A 14,539-nucleotide genomic window follows, 5' to 3' on the forward strand; every position below is an offset into this window, starting at 1 on the left:
CCGCATGAGCCATGTCGTTTCTATTTTTTAAATGTTTTTAATTGAACCTTTATTTAACTAGGCAAGACAGTTAAGAACAATTTCTTATTTACAATGACGGCCTACCGGGGAACAGTGGGTTAACTGCCTTGTTCAGGGGCAGAACGACATCATTTTACCTTGGCAGCTCAGGGATTCGATCCAACAACCTTTCGGTTACTGGCCCAACGCTCTAACCACTAAAGCAGATCACTGGATGTCTGTGTAATGTCAGCCTGCAGAGGAGACAAGACAGAAGACAAAAACACCCAAGGACACAAATGTGTTAGGCAGACTCAATATGAGTCAACTTATCCTCGTCTGAGGAAATGAGCCATTTCCTACATAAGTGTTCTATCAAAGTAGAGATACGAGGCATGGACATGCAGGGGGATTGGCTATGGCTGGAGTACTCCATCCTCTCTCATCTAGTACATTTAGCTCTACACCTCTTTACAGCCTGCTTACAAGCAGGACCAAACACCAGCAAGGACATCGGGCTGAAGAGACTTAGCTCATCCTGTAGACAAAACCATTCCATCATTTATGAGGGTGTTTTATAACCAACGATGGCCTCTTCATTGTTTTATGACTTCCTCCTAAACCTGATAATAGATTAGATAAAATAGTGGATGGATCCACTGTTGAATACTAGGCTGACAGTGGAAATCAGATGGAATCAACCATGATACGCACCGTGATACGCATTGTGGTACCCAACTCTTCCACTGTCTGACTTTCATTTCGGTGGGAAAGAAAAGAGAGATGGATGATGTGAAAAGAGAAGGAAGAGATGTGGTCTGTATTCTTGGTGCAGGAGGGCATGTGGTTGACTTGGCTGGCTAACCCAGCAGGCTGTCAGAGCAGAGGCAGGTCAGCCTACAGTGATTGATCATACCATGGGCTAGCCCCTTTACCCTCCATCTCCCTACAGCTGCCCCTTCAGTTAGTCCATAGGAGCCTTCACACAAGCCTTCACAACACATTGTTCACCAGAGAGTCATGGGGAGGTCCCCCAAGCTAAGATACACCCAGTGACAGAGTAATAAAGAAAACACACACACATTGACAGTGAAGGCATTGCTGCCTCCACCATACTGTCCAGCCCTGTTCTCTCCATCCATCCATCCATCCATCCATCCATCCATTAATACACCCATCCATCCATCAATCCATCCATCCATCCATCCATTAATACACCTATCCATCCATCCATCCATCCATCCATCCATCCATCCATCCATTAATACACCCATCCATCCATCCATCCATCCATCCATCTATGTATCCATCCTTCCATTTCTCAATCAATCCACACCACTCTCCCTTTCGCTGACTGGCCAGTTGGAGTGTGTCCACCTCTCCTCACTAGCTCTGTGATCTCTGCAGGGCCAGTGTTGGATCTCCATGCCTCCTGCCAGTAGGCACAAAGAGCCCCTGTCTGGAGTGGCCTCCAATCCTCTCCTGCTCCCTGTCCCGTGGTGAGTGGCTCTCATGCCTGCCCTGCCCTTGTTCCAGCAGCATTATTCTTGTGGGGGAGAAGGACGGTGGAGGACGGGGGAGGAGTGGGAGACAACCACGGTCTAAACACCTCCAGCATCATCAGGACGTTTGACTCAGAGGGACAGCATGTCAACACCCCCTGCCCCTCGCTGCTGGGACTGCACAGGCGGAGATGCATTCTGGATTCATTAGCTGGGCCAATATCTCCCCCACCCTGATCTCCATGTCTTATAAGAGTTGAATGTTCATCTTGTCATTATTGTACCGCAGTATAATGTTGATATGGTCTGTCTATGAGTTTATTGTAGGGAGAGCATCCAGCTAGCCCAGCATGCTAATAGAAGCACTGTGTATTAGAGACGGAACACAAGTCATGTATCGAACAAATCCTCAACTCATAGTGGCATGTCTGCATCGACCACAGACAACAAATAGATGGGGCACATTTAATTACATGAGTTGCATTGATTTAATGCGAAAACCTTGAAATGAAGAATGGGTTGTGTTTAGGGGATCACACGCAGTGTGCATAGTAAAGCGATTGATGTATGTATCTTTATGAGGGTAATTGGAATGTGTATGTTGTCTACAGTGTCATGTACTGTCATGTTGTGTCTTGTCTCTGTCCTTTCCCTTCACCCTGTCTCCCTCTGCTGGTCGTTGTTAGGTTACCTTTTCTCCCCCGCTTTCCCCCAGCTGTTCCTTGTCTCCTCTAACTACCCATTCACCCCGTTTCCCACCTGTTCCCTTTTTCCCTCTGATTAGGTCCCTATATCTCTCTCTGTTTCTGTTCCTGTCCTTGTCAGATTCTTGTTTGTTGTGTTTCATGCCTGAGCCAGACTATCGTCATGTTTGCTGTAACCTTGTCCTGTCCTGTCGGAATCTGCCGGTCTATCTGAGCCTACCTATGTTTGGTTATTAAAGAAGCTCTGTTTAAGTTAGTTCGCTTTTGGGTCCTCATTCACTCACCATAACAGAAGAATCTGACCAAGAATGGACCCAGCGACTTCGGATCCTCTCCACTCAGCCGTCGGGATCCAGGGAGCGATGCTAGGCAGACACGAGCAGGAAGTGTCTGCTGCTCGACATGCCGTTGAGACCCTGGCCACCCAAGTCTCCAACCTCACAGAACAGGTTCACCATCTCCGCCTCGATCCACCGGCCACTTCCAGGGCTTTCGAATCTCCGGAGCCCAGAATCAATAACCCGCCGTGTTACTCTGGGGAGCCCACTGAATGCCGCTCGTTCCTCACCCAGTGTGATATTGTGTTTTCTCTCCAGCCCAACACTTACTCCAGGAGCACTGCTCGTGTCGCCTACGTCATATCTCTCCTTATTGGACGGGCTCGTGAGTGGGGCACGGCAATCTGGGAGGCAAGGGCTGAGTGTACTAACCAGTATCAAGACTTTAAGGAGGAGATGATACGGGTTTTTGATCGATCTGTTTTTGGGGAGGAGGCTTCCAGGGCCCTGTCTTCCCTATGTCAAGGCAATCGATCCATAACAGACTACTCTATTGAGTTTCGCACTCTTGCTGTCTCCAGTGGCTGGAACGAGCCGGCCTTGCTCGCTCGTCTTCTGGAGGGTTTCCGCGCAGAGGTAAAGGATGAGATTCTCTCCCGGGAGGTTCCTTCCAGCGTGGATTCCTTGATTGAACTCGCTATTCGCATTGAGCGACGGGTTGATCTTCGTCACCGAGCTCGTGGAGAGGAGCTCGCGCTCTCCGTCGCCTCCCTCTCCGCATCACTACCATCTTCCTCTGCCGGCTCGGGTGCTGAGCCCATGCAGCTGGGAGGTATCCGCATCTCGACTAAGGAGAGGGAACGGAGAATCACCAACCGCCTCTGTCTCTATTGCGGTTCCGCTGGTCATTTTGTCACTTCATGTCCAGTAAAAGGCCAGAGCTCGTCAGTAAGCGGAGGGCTACTGGTGAGCGCTACTACTCCTGTCTCTCCTTCAAGATCCTGCACTACCTTGTCGGTCCATCTACGCTGGACCGGTTCGTCAGCTTCCTGCAGTGCCTTAATAGACTCTGGGGCGGAGGGCTGTTTTATGGACGAGACCTGGGCTCGGGAACATGACATTCCTCTCAGACAGTTAAAGGAGCCCACGGCCTTGTTCGCCCTGGATGGTAGTCCTCTCCCCAGGATTCAGCGTGAGACGCTACCTTTAACCCTCACTGTTTCTGGTAATCATAGTGAAACCATTTCTTTTTTAATTTTTCGTTCACCTTTTACACCTGTTGTTTTGGGCCATCCCTGGCTAGTTTGTCATAATCCTTCCATTAATTGGTCTAGTAATTCTATCCTCTCCTGGAACGTCTCTTGTCATGTGAAATGTTTAATGTCTGCTATCCCTCCTGTTTCCTCTGTCTCTTCTTCACAGGAGGAGCCTGGTGATTTGACAGGGGTGCCGGAGGAATATCACGATCTGCGCACGGTGTTCAGTCGGTCCAGGGCCACCTCTCTTCCTCCACACCGGTCGTATGATTGTAGTATTGATCTCCTTCCGGGAACCACCCCCCCCCGGGGTAGACTATACTCTCTGTCGGCTCCCGAACGTAAGGCTCTCGAAGATTATTTGTCTGTAGCTCTTGACGCCGGTACCATAGTCCCCTCCTCCTCTCCCGCCGGAGCGGGGTTTTTTTTTGTCAAGAAGAAGGACGGGTCTCTGCGCCCCTGCATAGATTATCGAGGGCTGAATGACATAACAGTGAAGAATCGTTATCCGCTTCCTCTTATGTCTTCAGCCTTCGAGATCCTGCAGGGAGCCAGGTTTTTCACTAAGTTGGACCTTCGTAACGCTTACCATCTCGTGCGCATCAGGGAGGGGGACGAGTGGAAGACGGCGTTTAACACTCCGTTAGGGCACTTTGAATACCGGGTTCTTCCTTTCGGCCTCGCTAACGCTCCAGCTGTCTTTCAGGCATTAGTCAATGATGTCCTGAGAGACATGCTGAACATCTTTGTTTTCGTTTACCTTGACGATATCCTGATTTTTTCACCGTCACTCCAGATTCATGTTCAGCACGTTCGACGTGTCCTCCAGCGCCTTTTAGAGAATTGTCTTTTTGTGAAGGCTGAGAAGTGCACTTTTCATGCCTCCTCCGTCACATTTCTCGGTTCTGTTATTTCCGCTGAAGGCATTAAGATGGATCCCGCTAAGGTCCAAGCTGTCATTGATTGGCCCGTCCCTAAGTCACGCGTCGAGCTGCAGCGCTTTCTCGGCTTCGCGAACTTCTATCGTCGTTTCATCCGTAATTTCGGTCAGGTGGCAGCTCCTCTCACAGCCCTTACTTCTGTCAAGACGTGCTTTAAGTGGTCCGTTTCCGCCCAGGGAGCTTTTGATCTCCTCAAGAATCGTTTTACATCCGCTCCTATCCTTGTTACACCTGACGTCTCTAGACAGTTCGTTGTCGAGGTTGACGCGTCAGAGGTGGGCGTGGGAGCCATCCTTTCTCAGCGCTCCCTCTCTGACGACAAGGTCCACCCATGCGCGTATTTTTCTCATCGCCTGTCGCCGTCGGAACGTAACTATGATGTGGGTAACCGCGAACTGCTCGCCATCCGGTTAGCCCTAGGCGAATGGCGACAGTGGTTGGAGGGGGCGACCGTTCCTTTTGTCGTTTGGACTGACCATAGGAACCTTGAGTACATCCGTTCTGCCAAACGACTTAATGCGCGTCAGGCGCGTTGGGCGCTGTTTTTCGCTCGTTTCGAGTTCGTGATTTCTTATCGTCCGGGCTCTAAGAACACCAAGCCTGATGCTTTGTCTCGTCTCTTCAGTTCTTCAGTAGCCTCCACTGACCCCGAGGGGATTCTCCCTGAGGGGCGTGTTGTCGGGTTGACTGTCTGGGGAATTGAGAGGCAGGTAAAACAAGCGCTCACTCACACTCCGTCGCCGCGCGCTTGTCCTAGGAACCTTCTTTTCGTTCCCGTTCCTACTCGTCTGGCCGTTCTTCAGTGGGCTCACTCTGCCAAGTTAGCCGGCCACCCTGGCGTTCGGGGTACGCTTGCTTCCATTCGCCAGCGTTTTTGGTGGCCCACCCGGGAGCATGACACGCGTCGTTTCGTGGCTGCTTGTTCGGTCTGCGCGCAGACTAAGTCCGGTAACTCTCCTCCTGCCGGCCGTCTCAGGCCGCTTCCTATTCCCTCTCGACCGTGGTCTCACATCGCCTTAGATTTTGTCACCGGACTGCCTTCGTCAGCGGGGAAGACTGTTATTCTTACGGTTGTCGATAGGTTCTCTAAGGCGGCTCATTTCATTCCCCTTGCTAAGCTTCCTTCTGCTAAAGAGACGGCACAAATCATAATCGAGAATGTTTTCAGAATTCATGGCCTTCCGTCAGACGTCGTTTCGGACAGAGGTCCGCAATTCACGTCTCAATTTTGGAAGGAGTTTTGCCGTTTGATTGGGGCTTCCGTCAGTCTCTCTTCCGGCTTTCACCCCCAGTCTAACGGTCAAGCAGAACGGGCCAATCAGACTATTGGTCGCATCTTACGCAGTCTTTCTTTTCGTAACCCTGCGTCTTGGTCAGAACAGCTCCCCTGGGCAGAATACGCCCACAACTCGCTTCCTTCGTCTGCGACCGGGCTATCTCCTTTTCAGAGTAGCCTCGGGTACCAGCCTCCGCTGTTCTCATCTCAGTTCGCCGAGTCCAGCGTCCCCTCCGCTCAGGCTTTTGTCCAACGTTGCGAGCGCACCTGGAAGAGGGTCAGGTCTGCACTTTGCCGTTATAGGACGCAGACTGTGAGGGCTGCTAATAAACGTAGAACTAAGAGTCCTAGATATTGTCGCGGTCAGAGAGTTTGGCTCTCCACTCAGAACCTTCCCCTTAAGACGGCTTCTCGCAAGTTGACCCCGCGGTTCATTGGTCCGTTCCGTATTTCTCGGGTCATTAATCCTGTCGCAGTTCGACTTCTTCTTCCGCGATACCTTCGTCGCGTCCACCCGGTCTTCCATGTCTCCTGCATCAAGCCCGTCCTTCGCGCCCCCGCTCGTCTTCCCCCCCCCCCCCCCCCATCCTTGTCGAGGGCGCACCCATCTACAGGGTCCGTAGAATTTTGGACATGCGTCCTCGGGGCCGTGGTCACCAGTACCTCGTAGATTGGGAGGGGTACGGTCCTGAGGAGAGGAGTTGGGTTCCCTCTCGGGACGTGCTGGACCGTGCGCTGATCGAGGATTTCCTCCGTTGCCGCCAGGTTTCCTCCTCGAGTGCGCCAGGAGGCGCTCGGTGAGTGGGGGGGTACTGTCATGTACTGTCATGTTGTGTCTTGTCTCTGTCCTTTCCCTTCACCCTGTCTCCCTCTGCTGGTCGTTGTTAGGTTACCTTTTCTCCCCCGCTTTCCCCCAGCTGTTCCTTGTCTCCTCTAACTACCCATTCACCCCGTTTCCCACCTGTTCCCTTTTTCCCTCTGATTAGGTCCCTATATCTCTCTCTGTTTCTGTTCCTGTCCTTGTCAGATTCTTGTTTGTTGTGTTTCATGCCTGAGCCAGACTATCGTCATGTTTGCTGTAACCTTGTCCTGTCCTGTCGGAATCTGCCGGTCTATCTGAGCCTACCTATGTTTGGTTATTAAAGAAGCTCTGTTTAAGTTAGTTCGCTTTTGGGTCCTCATTCACTCACCATAACATACAGGAGATGGTGGCACCTTAATTGGGGAGGACGGGCTCTTGTTAATGGCCCGTTGACTCCGTTTCAGCCATTATTATGAGCTGCGTCAACTCAGTGGTCTCCACTGATGTTGTCATATGGGTACCTAGTGATATAATAGAGATAGGACTAACAGTGATGTGCTAGGAAGAGTATTCAGACACCCTCCCCTTTCCACATTTTGTTAGTCTTTTTCTAAAATTGATTAAATAAATAAAAATCTTCATCAATCTACCAACAATAACCATAATGTCAAAGCAAAAACAGGTTTTTAGACATTTTCTTTATTTACATAAGTATTCAGAACCTTTGCTATGAGACTCGAAATTGAGCTCTGGCCCATCCTGTTCCCATTGATCATCCTTGAGATGTTTCTACAACTTGATTGGAGTCCACCTGTGGTAAATTCAATTGCTTGGACATGATTTGGAAAGGTACCCACCTGTCTATATAAGGTCTCAAAACCAAGTCATGAGGTTGAAGGAATTGCCTGCAGAGCTCTGAGACAGAATTGTGTGGAAGCACAGATCTGGGGAAGGGTACCAAAACATGTCTGCAGCATTGAAGGTCCCGAAGAACACAGTGGCCTCCATCATTCTTAAATGGAAGAAGTTTGGAACCACCAAGACTCTTCCTAGAGCTGGCCACACAGCCAAACTGAGTAACCGGGGGAGAAATGCCTTGGTCAGGGAGGTGACCAAGGACCTGATGGTCATTCTGACAGAGCTCCAGAGTTCCTGTGTGGAGATGGGAGAACATTCCAGAAGCACAATCATCTCTGCAGCACTCTACCAATCAGGCCTTTATGGTAGAGTGGGCAGACTGAAGACACTCCGCAGTAAAAGGCACATGACAGCACACTTGGAGTTTACCACTAAGCACCTAAAGGACTCTCAGAGAAACCAGATTCTCTGGTCTGATGAAACTAAGATTGAACTCTTTGGCCTGAATGCCAAGTGTCACATATGGAGGAAACCTGGCACCATCCCTACCATGAAGCATGGTGGTGGCAGCATCATGCTGTGGGAATATTTTCAGTGGCAGGGGCTGGGGCTGGGAGACAAGTCAGGATCAGGCGAAAGATGAACAGAGCAAAGTACAGAGAGATCCTTGATGAAAACCTACTTCTTTGATGAAAACCTAAAGTCTCAGGACTGTGGCGAAGGTTCACCTTACAACAGGACTACGACCCTAAGCACACAGCCAAGACTACGCAGGAGTGGCTTTGGGACAAGTCTCTGAATGTCGTTGAGTGGCACAGCCAGAGCCTGAACTTGAACCCGATCAAATATCTCTGGAAAGACCTGAAAATAGCTGTGCAGCGACGCTCCCCATTCAACCTGACAAAGTTTGAGAGGATCTGCAGAGAAGAATGAGAGAAACTCCCCAAATACAGGTGTGCCAAGCTTGTAGCGTCAAACCCAAGAAGACAAGAGGCTGTAATCGCTGCCAAAGGTGCTTCAACAAAGTACTGAGTAAAGGGTCTGAATGCTTACAGCATGTAAATTAAATATTTATGTTTTTTTTTTTTAAATGTGCAAACATTTCTAAAAACCTGCTTTTGCTTTGTTATTATGGGGTATTGTGTGTAGATTGATTAGGGAAAAAAATAACAATTTAATCTACTTTAGAATAAGGCTTTAAGGTAACAAAATGTGGAAAAAGTATAGGGGTTAGAAAACGTTCTGAATGCACTGTATGTTAGCCATTTGTTTTCCATGTCATTAAAGGATTAAGAGTATTTCAGAGAAATAGCCTTAAACTAAATCCACACCCACAATCAATTAAAACAAGCCAACAGCCTTCCAGAAACATACAGTGTGATATCATGGCCAATTGGGCTGTAAAACCCATAGCATAGAGTAGTACATTTATAAAAACAATTTTAGACTACTGGTTTGTTGTAGTTCAAGGCTAAATGGAATATAAAAGAGAGGCTACAGTGCCCTTAATCATCATTCTTACAGTAGTCTACTCCAACTTCAACCAGATTAGTGTCTGGGCTAGGGCAGAGCAAGGTTTGTGGTTGTGTCTCAGGCCACGTCTCAGCTCCATGTTGACTGGCTGGGCTGTTTTCACCAATTTGCTGTGAACCTTCCTGAGACAATTAACTGCTACAGAGCTTTAACACACTCAGCCTCCAGTACCCTGGCAGCACATGGGTGGGATCTCTATCTCTCTCTCTCTCTCTCTCTCTCTCTCTCTCTCTCTCTCTCTCTCTCTCTCTCTCTCTCTCTCTCTCTCTCTCTCTCTCTCTCTCTCTCTCTCTCTCTCTCTCTCTCTCTCTCTCTCTCTCTCTCTCTCTCTCTCTCTCTCTCTCTCTCTCTCTCATTGGAATTAGCAGAAAATAGACTTGTACAACTCTTATGCAGCAGAAAAAAGAGAGGGGGAATAGAAATGTTTGCAACAACGTTAGAGAGAACACGATGTGAGATGGTTCTCCTGGAATGTAAATCCATACCACTCTGTGAGAAGAAGACCAGACAAGAGGTGCCTGCCACAATAACAAGTTAATGAAAGGCAAACACTCTAGCAGGTAAATAATTAGTCTAGTTGAAGGAATAGTAGTGGAAGACAGACTGATTCTATTTCATTGTGTCAGAGAGAGAGGGAAAAGAGAGAAGACTGAGTGAGGACAGCGGTATGAAATAGAATCCTGATGGATTTCATACGTTGGGTTTTGGGTAGTGGGTGTGGGGGTTGACATAAAGACCCTGCTCTTTGAGGGCCAACAGATGTAGTACAAGGGATTTCCTGCTCAGTAGACAGGCGGGTACTCAGTGGGAGGGGGCCATTCCAGTCTTTACACTGGCGCTTGCCAACTGTCCCCCCTGCTCCACCCCACCCGCTCCACAGATGAGCCTAAGGAGCTCCCCCACTCAGGAGCTGGATAGCTTACTAGCTTGACATTGTGGCTAAGAATATATCAAGTGTGTTACCTACATGTTATTAAAGAGCTATATGAAAAGATAAGTTCGACAGGACATATCTCCCTCTCTCCTGTGATGGCAATAGAGTGACTCAGAACTCCAGAGAGCCATGTCTATCCATGTGTTCATGAGTCCAGCAGTGAGCCCTGTGCGGCGTGGTCAGTAGCTCAGTACAGACAGCGAGCCAGGCCAGTAGACAGAGAGCAGGCCCCGGGGTTATCTCTCTGTCAAGTGGAGCAGTATGCCGACCATTACCTCACTTTACTATCTCACACACTGTCCCTCCTGGAAAACAGAAAGCTGTTCTTAGTGCCTCTCGGGACTCTGTAGTCTGTACTGTACAATGGGTAAAGATAAGAGGAAACCACTTTGATACAGTCAAGGTTGATAGTCAACTTTACACAGCACTGTCTGTGTGTGTGTATGTGTGTGTGTGTGTGTGAGAGAGAGAGTAGAGAGAGAGAGAGAGAGAGAGAGAGAGAGAGAGAGAGAGAGAGAGAAGGGGAGAAGGAGAGACCTTGTCATTGGCACCCACACAGTGTCAACACATGAACACAGAAAAACGTGAGAGATGAGGATGATGGTCAGCCCTTTGGAAGAATGTCTCCACAATACCTTTGTTTTATATTTTGTCAAGTCTAAAACGTTCTGGCTTTGATCATTGTTTTAACAGCTGCAGTTTAAAAAATCCCAGAGTTCCTTGTTTTGAGGAAAAAAAGCCTAAAAGACTGAGGTGAGGAATTTCAGTCATTCTTTGAAAGGCAGCTTGATTCTGTACATGACTTAATGTGGCTTGCAGTGCAGTTAGAGGACTGCAGCCAGTCACCTGGTCTTTTGTGATCTGCATCAGCCTGTTTGCTGCTAGAGAGCAGGCCCAGTCAGCCAGTCAGCCATTCAACTAGTCAGCCAGTCATTCAGTCAGCCAGTCAGCAAGTCTGCCAGTCAGCTAGGTAGCCAGTCAGTCAGTCAAATTGTCAGCCAGTCAGCTAGTTAGACAGTCAGCCAGTCAGCCAGTCAGTTACTCAGTCAGCCAGTCAGTCAGCCAGTCAGCTAGTAAGACAGTCAGCTGGTTAGTCAGTCAGTCAGCCAGTCAGCTAGTTAGCCAGTCAGCCAGTCAGTCAGCTGGTTAGTCAGTCAGTTAGCCAGTCAGCCAGTCAGTCAGCCAGTCAGTCAGCCAGTCCTCTCCGTCGTTCAACAGTACAGCTCTATCTCTCTTTGTTCTCCATAGCATGCTATTAAACATGAACAAAGCCGTCTCATTACTTGGTGTCTCCATTACTAACACACAGCAAACATCAACAGAGAAAGAATGAATCCCACCTTGAGCCTGTGTGAGTATAGTATAGTAAAGTATAGTATACTATAGTACAGTATAGTAAACACAGGACAAACAGGATTCACGGTGAATGCATTAACCCTGTCTATATTAAGAGGGTCAGATGGAGAGATTGCGGCTCTGTGCTGTACGTGTCTTTAATGATAAACCAAACAAACTGGGTTAGCTCGCCCCAGCCTGACAAAACACGACTTGTTGCAACTTGGATTATGTTTACAGTCGCTCGAGTGTAGGAGAACTCTAAAAGCCAGGTCATTAGAATTTTTTAGCTTTTAAAGTGAAATCTTGCAGGGCTCTGAGAGCTTGGTAGAGTAAACATTGTTAATATGTTAACTTCCTTCTCTGAAGTTTCACTGGGGAGAAAAGCTCTGGGTTTGTCTTGAACTCACCGTGGAATTAGTCAATAAATCCTTGGAATAAAACGCTAAAATGTAAAAAAAAAGATAAACTACGATAAATTGAGATTTGCCGAACATTTTTCAGCAATCACAAGCACACAATGTCAAAATTGTTTTTTAAAAGGTTCTGTTCCTGTTCTGAAGTTTAAACGAGGTCTTGTAAAAGCTCAGGGCTTAGTTTTCTCTGCGCTCTCCTTCAATCTCCTTCTCTCTCCTGCAGGGTTCTATCCTGGTTGCTCCGACAACGTAATTATATGTGCGGGAGCGTGAGAAATAGAGTGGAGTCAGAGAGACAGAGAGAGACAGAGAGAGACAGAGAGAGACAGACAGAGAGAGACAGAGAGAGAGAGAGTGAGACAGACAGAGAGAGAGAGAGAGAGACAGAGAGAGACAGAGAGACAGACAGAGAGAGACAGAGAGAGAGAGTGAGACAGACAGAGAGAGACAGAGAGAGAGAGAGAGAGAGAGAGAGAGAGAGAGAGAGAAACAGACAGAGAGAGAGACAGAGAGAGAGAGAGAGAGAGAGACAGAGAGAGAGAGAGAGAGAGAGAGACAGAGAGAGAGAGAGACAGAGAGAGAGAGAGACAGAGAGAGACAGAGAGAGAGAGACAGAGAGAGAGAGAGAGAGAGAGAGAGAGAGAGACAGAGAGAGACAGAGAGAGACAGACAGAGACAGAGACAGAGAGAGAGAGAGACAGAGAGAGAGAGAGACAGAGAGAGAGAGAGAGAGAGAGGGCCGCAGCTCAGAACCTTGTCATTATGGGTCCTTTTGAACCTGGTCCAGAATAAGCAGCCCAGTGCTGTGGACAGGGCCAGGCCAGCCACTGTCTCTACTCTGGCCTGCACCGCTCCAGTCCTGCTACCATCCTGCTCCAGCCAAACCTAATGTTCTTCTACTTGAAGAACCCACCTAGAAATAAATACCCCATATCGTCCACTGTTGGGGGAATATTTTTAGCATTCCAATTTATGGAAACTGGGGCCCTGTTTAACACTCACTGTTCAATTTCCTTGACATTTCTATTTGATGTATTCATCAGGAGACCTTCTGTATTTCTGAAGGCAGGCCTCTAACCATCCAGGGTGAGTGACTGAGTGAATAAAAGACAGCAGAGGAACAGTCATCAGTTTGGGGCAGCAGAGCCTGACTCTGGGGTGAGATCTAAGAGGAGATGAGGACATGACACCGTCCCCCGCCACCACTAACACACAGGGTATGGTTTCAGCTGTGCTCTTCCGTGACCAACCCACTGCTACTATATTCCCATGGTCCTCCCATGGAACTAGGCTCTCTCATTTCAAAGGCAGAGCCCTTAAAAGCAACCAATAAATCATTTTAGATTCATTTTTTAATTATGGCCATTTCTGCACGTGATGGTACATCAAGAGTCAGAAATATATACATCATCCACAACCAAATACGAAGAAAGCATAGTAAGTCCACAGCTGAAATACAGAATGTATCTTGCCTTCTCATGTAGCCTATGGTACATTCCTTCAGTTTTCACCCCCACTCCCCTAACCACCATCAGATCCTCCCCTCCAGCCCCAGCCAGTCACCAGCGCCCTAAAAAAGTCCACCGCCCATCCCCCAAACCCCTCGCTCTCCAATAGATTACAATGAGGGCTTTGGTGACAGCTCTTGGGCATGCTTGAGAAGCAGTTGATATCTGAGATCCTCTTCTCAATGTTCCCTCTCCGGCCAGTAGAGACACAGACAGCACAGATCATATATCTAAGAGCTGACCTCAGAACAGCCAGTAGAGACACAGCACAGATAACAAGTCTAAGATCTGACCTCAGAAACCAACCAGCCTCTTTTTATGGAGTGTATATTATTCACTATCTATTTGTTTGAAAGCTTTTAGTCCCAAACCTTTCAGTGTAGTCACTGACCCTCACAATGATGGAATGCCCCCTCCACATCAAAGCAGGTCCATCATTAAGACAGTCCAGCAGGCATTAAAGAGGAGCTCCTCTAGTCTAGTCTACATCCAATGAAAACTGGGGTATCTCTCTCCACTAAAAGATGACCGAACACAGATACAATGACTGGCCTGTTTTGTGTATTAAAAACTCTGATCCATCTCCCTGACAAACACCAGAGCTAGCAGGACAACCGAAACAGCTTTGTTGCTATTGTAGCTCCTGACCCCCTACCAAGGGTCCTTTACAAGAGCACTCACCCTGGGATGATCAGGCCACTCTCCCCCCAGGCCTCCTCAAGCCTACTGGGGCCACTGGGCAAAACACATCCTGAACCATCTCCTGTGAGATTATCCAACTCAATGAGCACATTGAGGGGGAAATAGAGTAGGAAACTGGAGTCTTCTATTCAGCCCCAGCTCCAGTCTAAACCCCCTTCTCTTCCATTCACACCGAACCCAGAGGCCCAGAGGCCCAGAGGCCCAGAGGCCCAAGAAGAAATAAGAAAAGCCCCAACACGAGCTGCACTCACATGCTACTTCCAGCGAGGCGTTGTGGCTGACGGCTTCTCCCAGGTAGTTGCGGGCGACGCAGACGTAGGAGCCCTCATCCGGTTTGGAGCGTCGTCCGTGGACGATACGTAGGAAGAAGAGGGAGCCGCTGGGCAGCAGCATGCGTTGAGATCGAGGGTTGTCCCGGTCCGTTTCCACCCGCTCCCCGTCCTTGTACCACTCCACCGTGGGGCTGGGCCGCCCCTCTGCCTTGCAGTTGAGGG

At 48.7% G+C, this 14,539-nt stretch overlaps 1 protein-coding gene across 1 annotated transcript in view; it reads right to left on the reverse strand.

Annotated features, from left to right (window-relative positions):
- Window positions 1-205: 205 nt before the first annotated feature.
- LOC139397788 (roundabout homolog 2-like) overlaps window positions 206-14,539 on the reverse strand; it is a 20,878-nt gene continuing 6,544 nt past the window's right edge. The window contains exons 2-3 of the mRNA XM_071144217.1: window positions 14,297-14,539; window positions 206-254 (exon numbers count right to left, since the gene is read on the reverse strand). The exon at window positions 14,297-14,539 is cut by the window's right edge and continues 84 nt beyond it. Coding sequence (XP_071000318.1) covers window positions 250-254; window positions 14,297-14,539 — 248 coding nt within the window. The 3' untranslated portion in view covers window positions 206-249. The remainder of the gene's footprint in view (window positions 255-14,296) is intronic.

This window comes from Oncorhynchus clarkii, unplaced genomic scaffold, assembly GCF_045791955.1.
Source record: "Oncorhynchus clarkii lewisi isolate Uvic-CL-2024 unplaced genomic scaffold, UVic_Ocla_1.0 unplaced_contig_10485_pilon_pilon, whole genome shotgun sequence".
In the NCBI taxonomy this organism is placed as follows: Eukaryota; Metazoa; Chordata; class Actinopteri; order Salmoniformes; family Salmonidae; genus Oncorhynchus; species Oncorhynchus clarkii.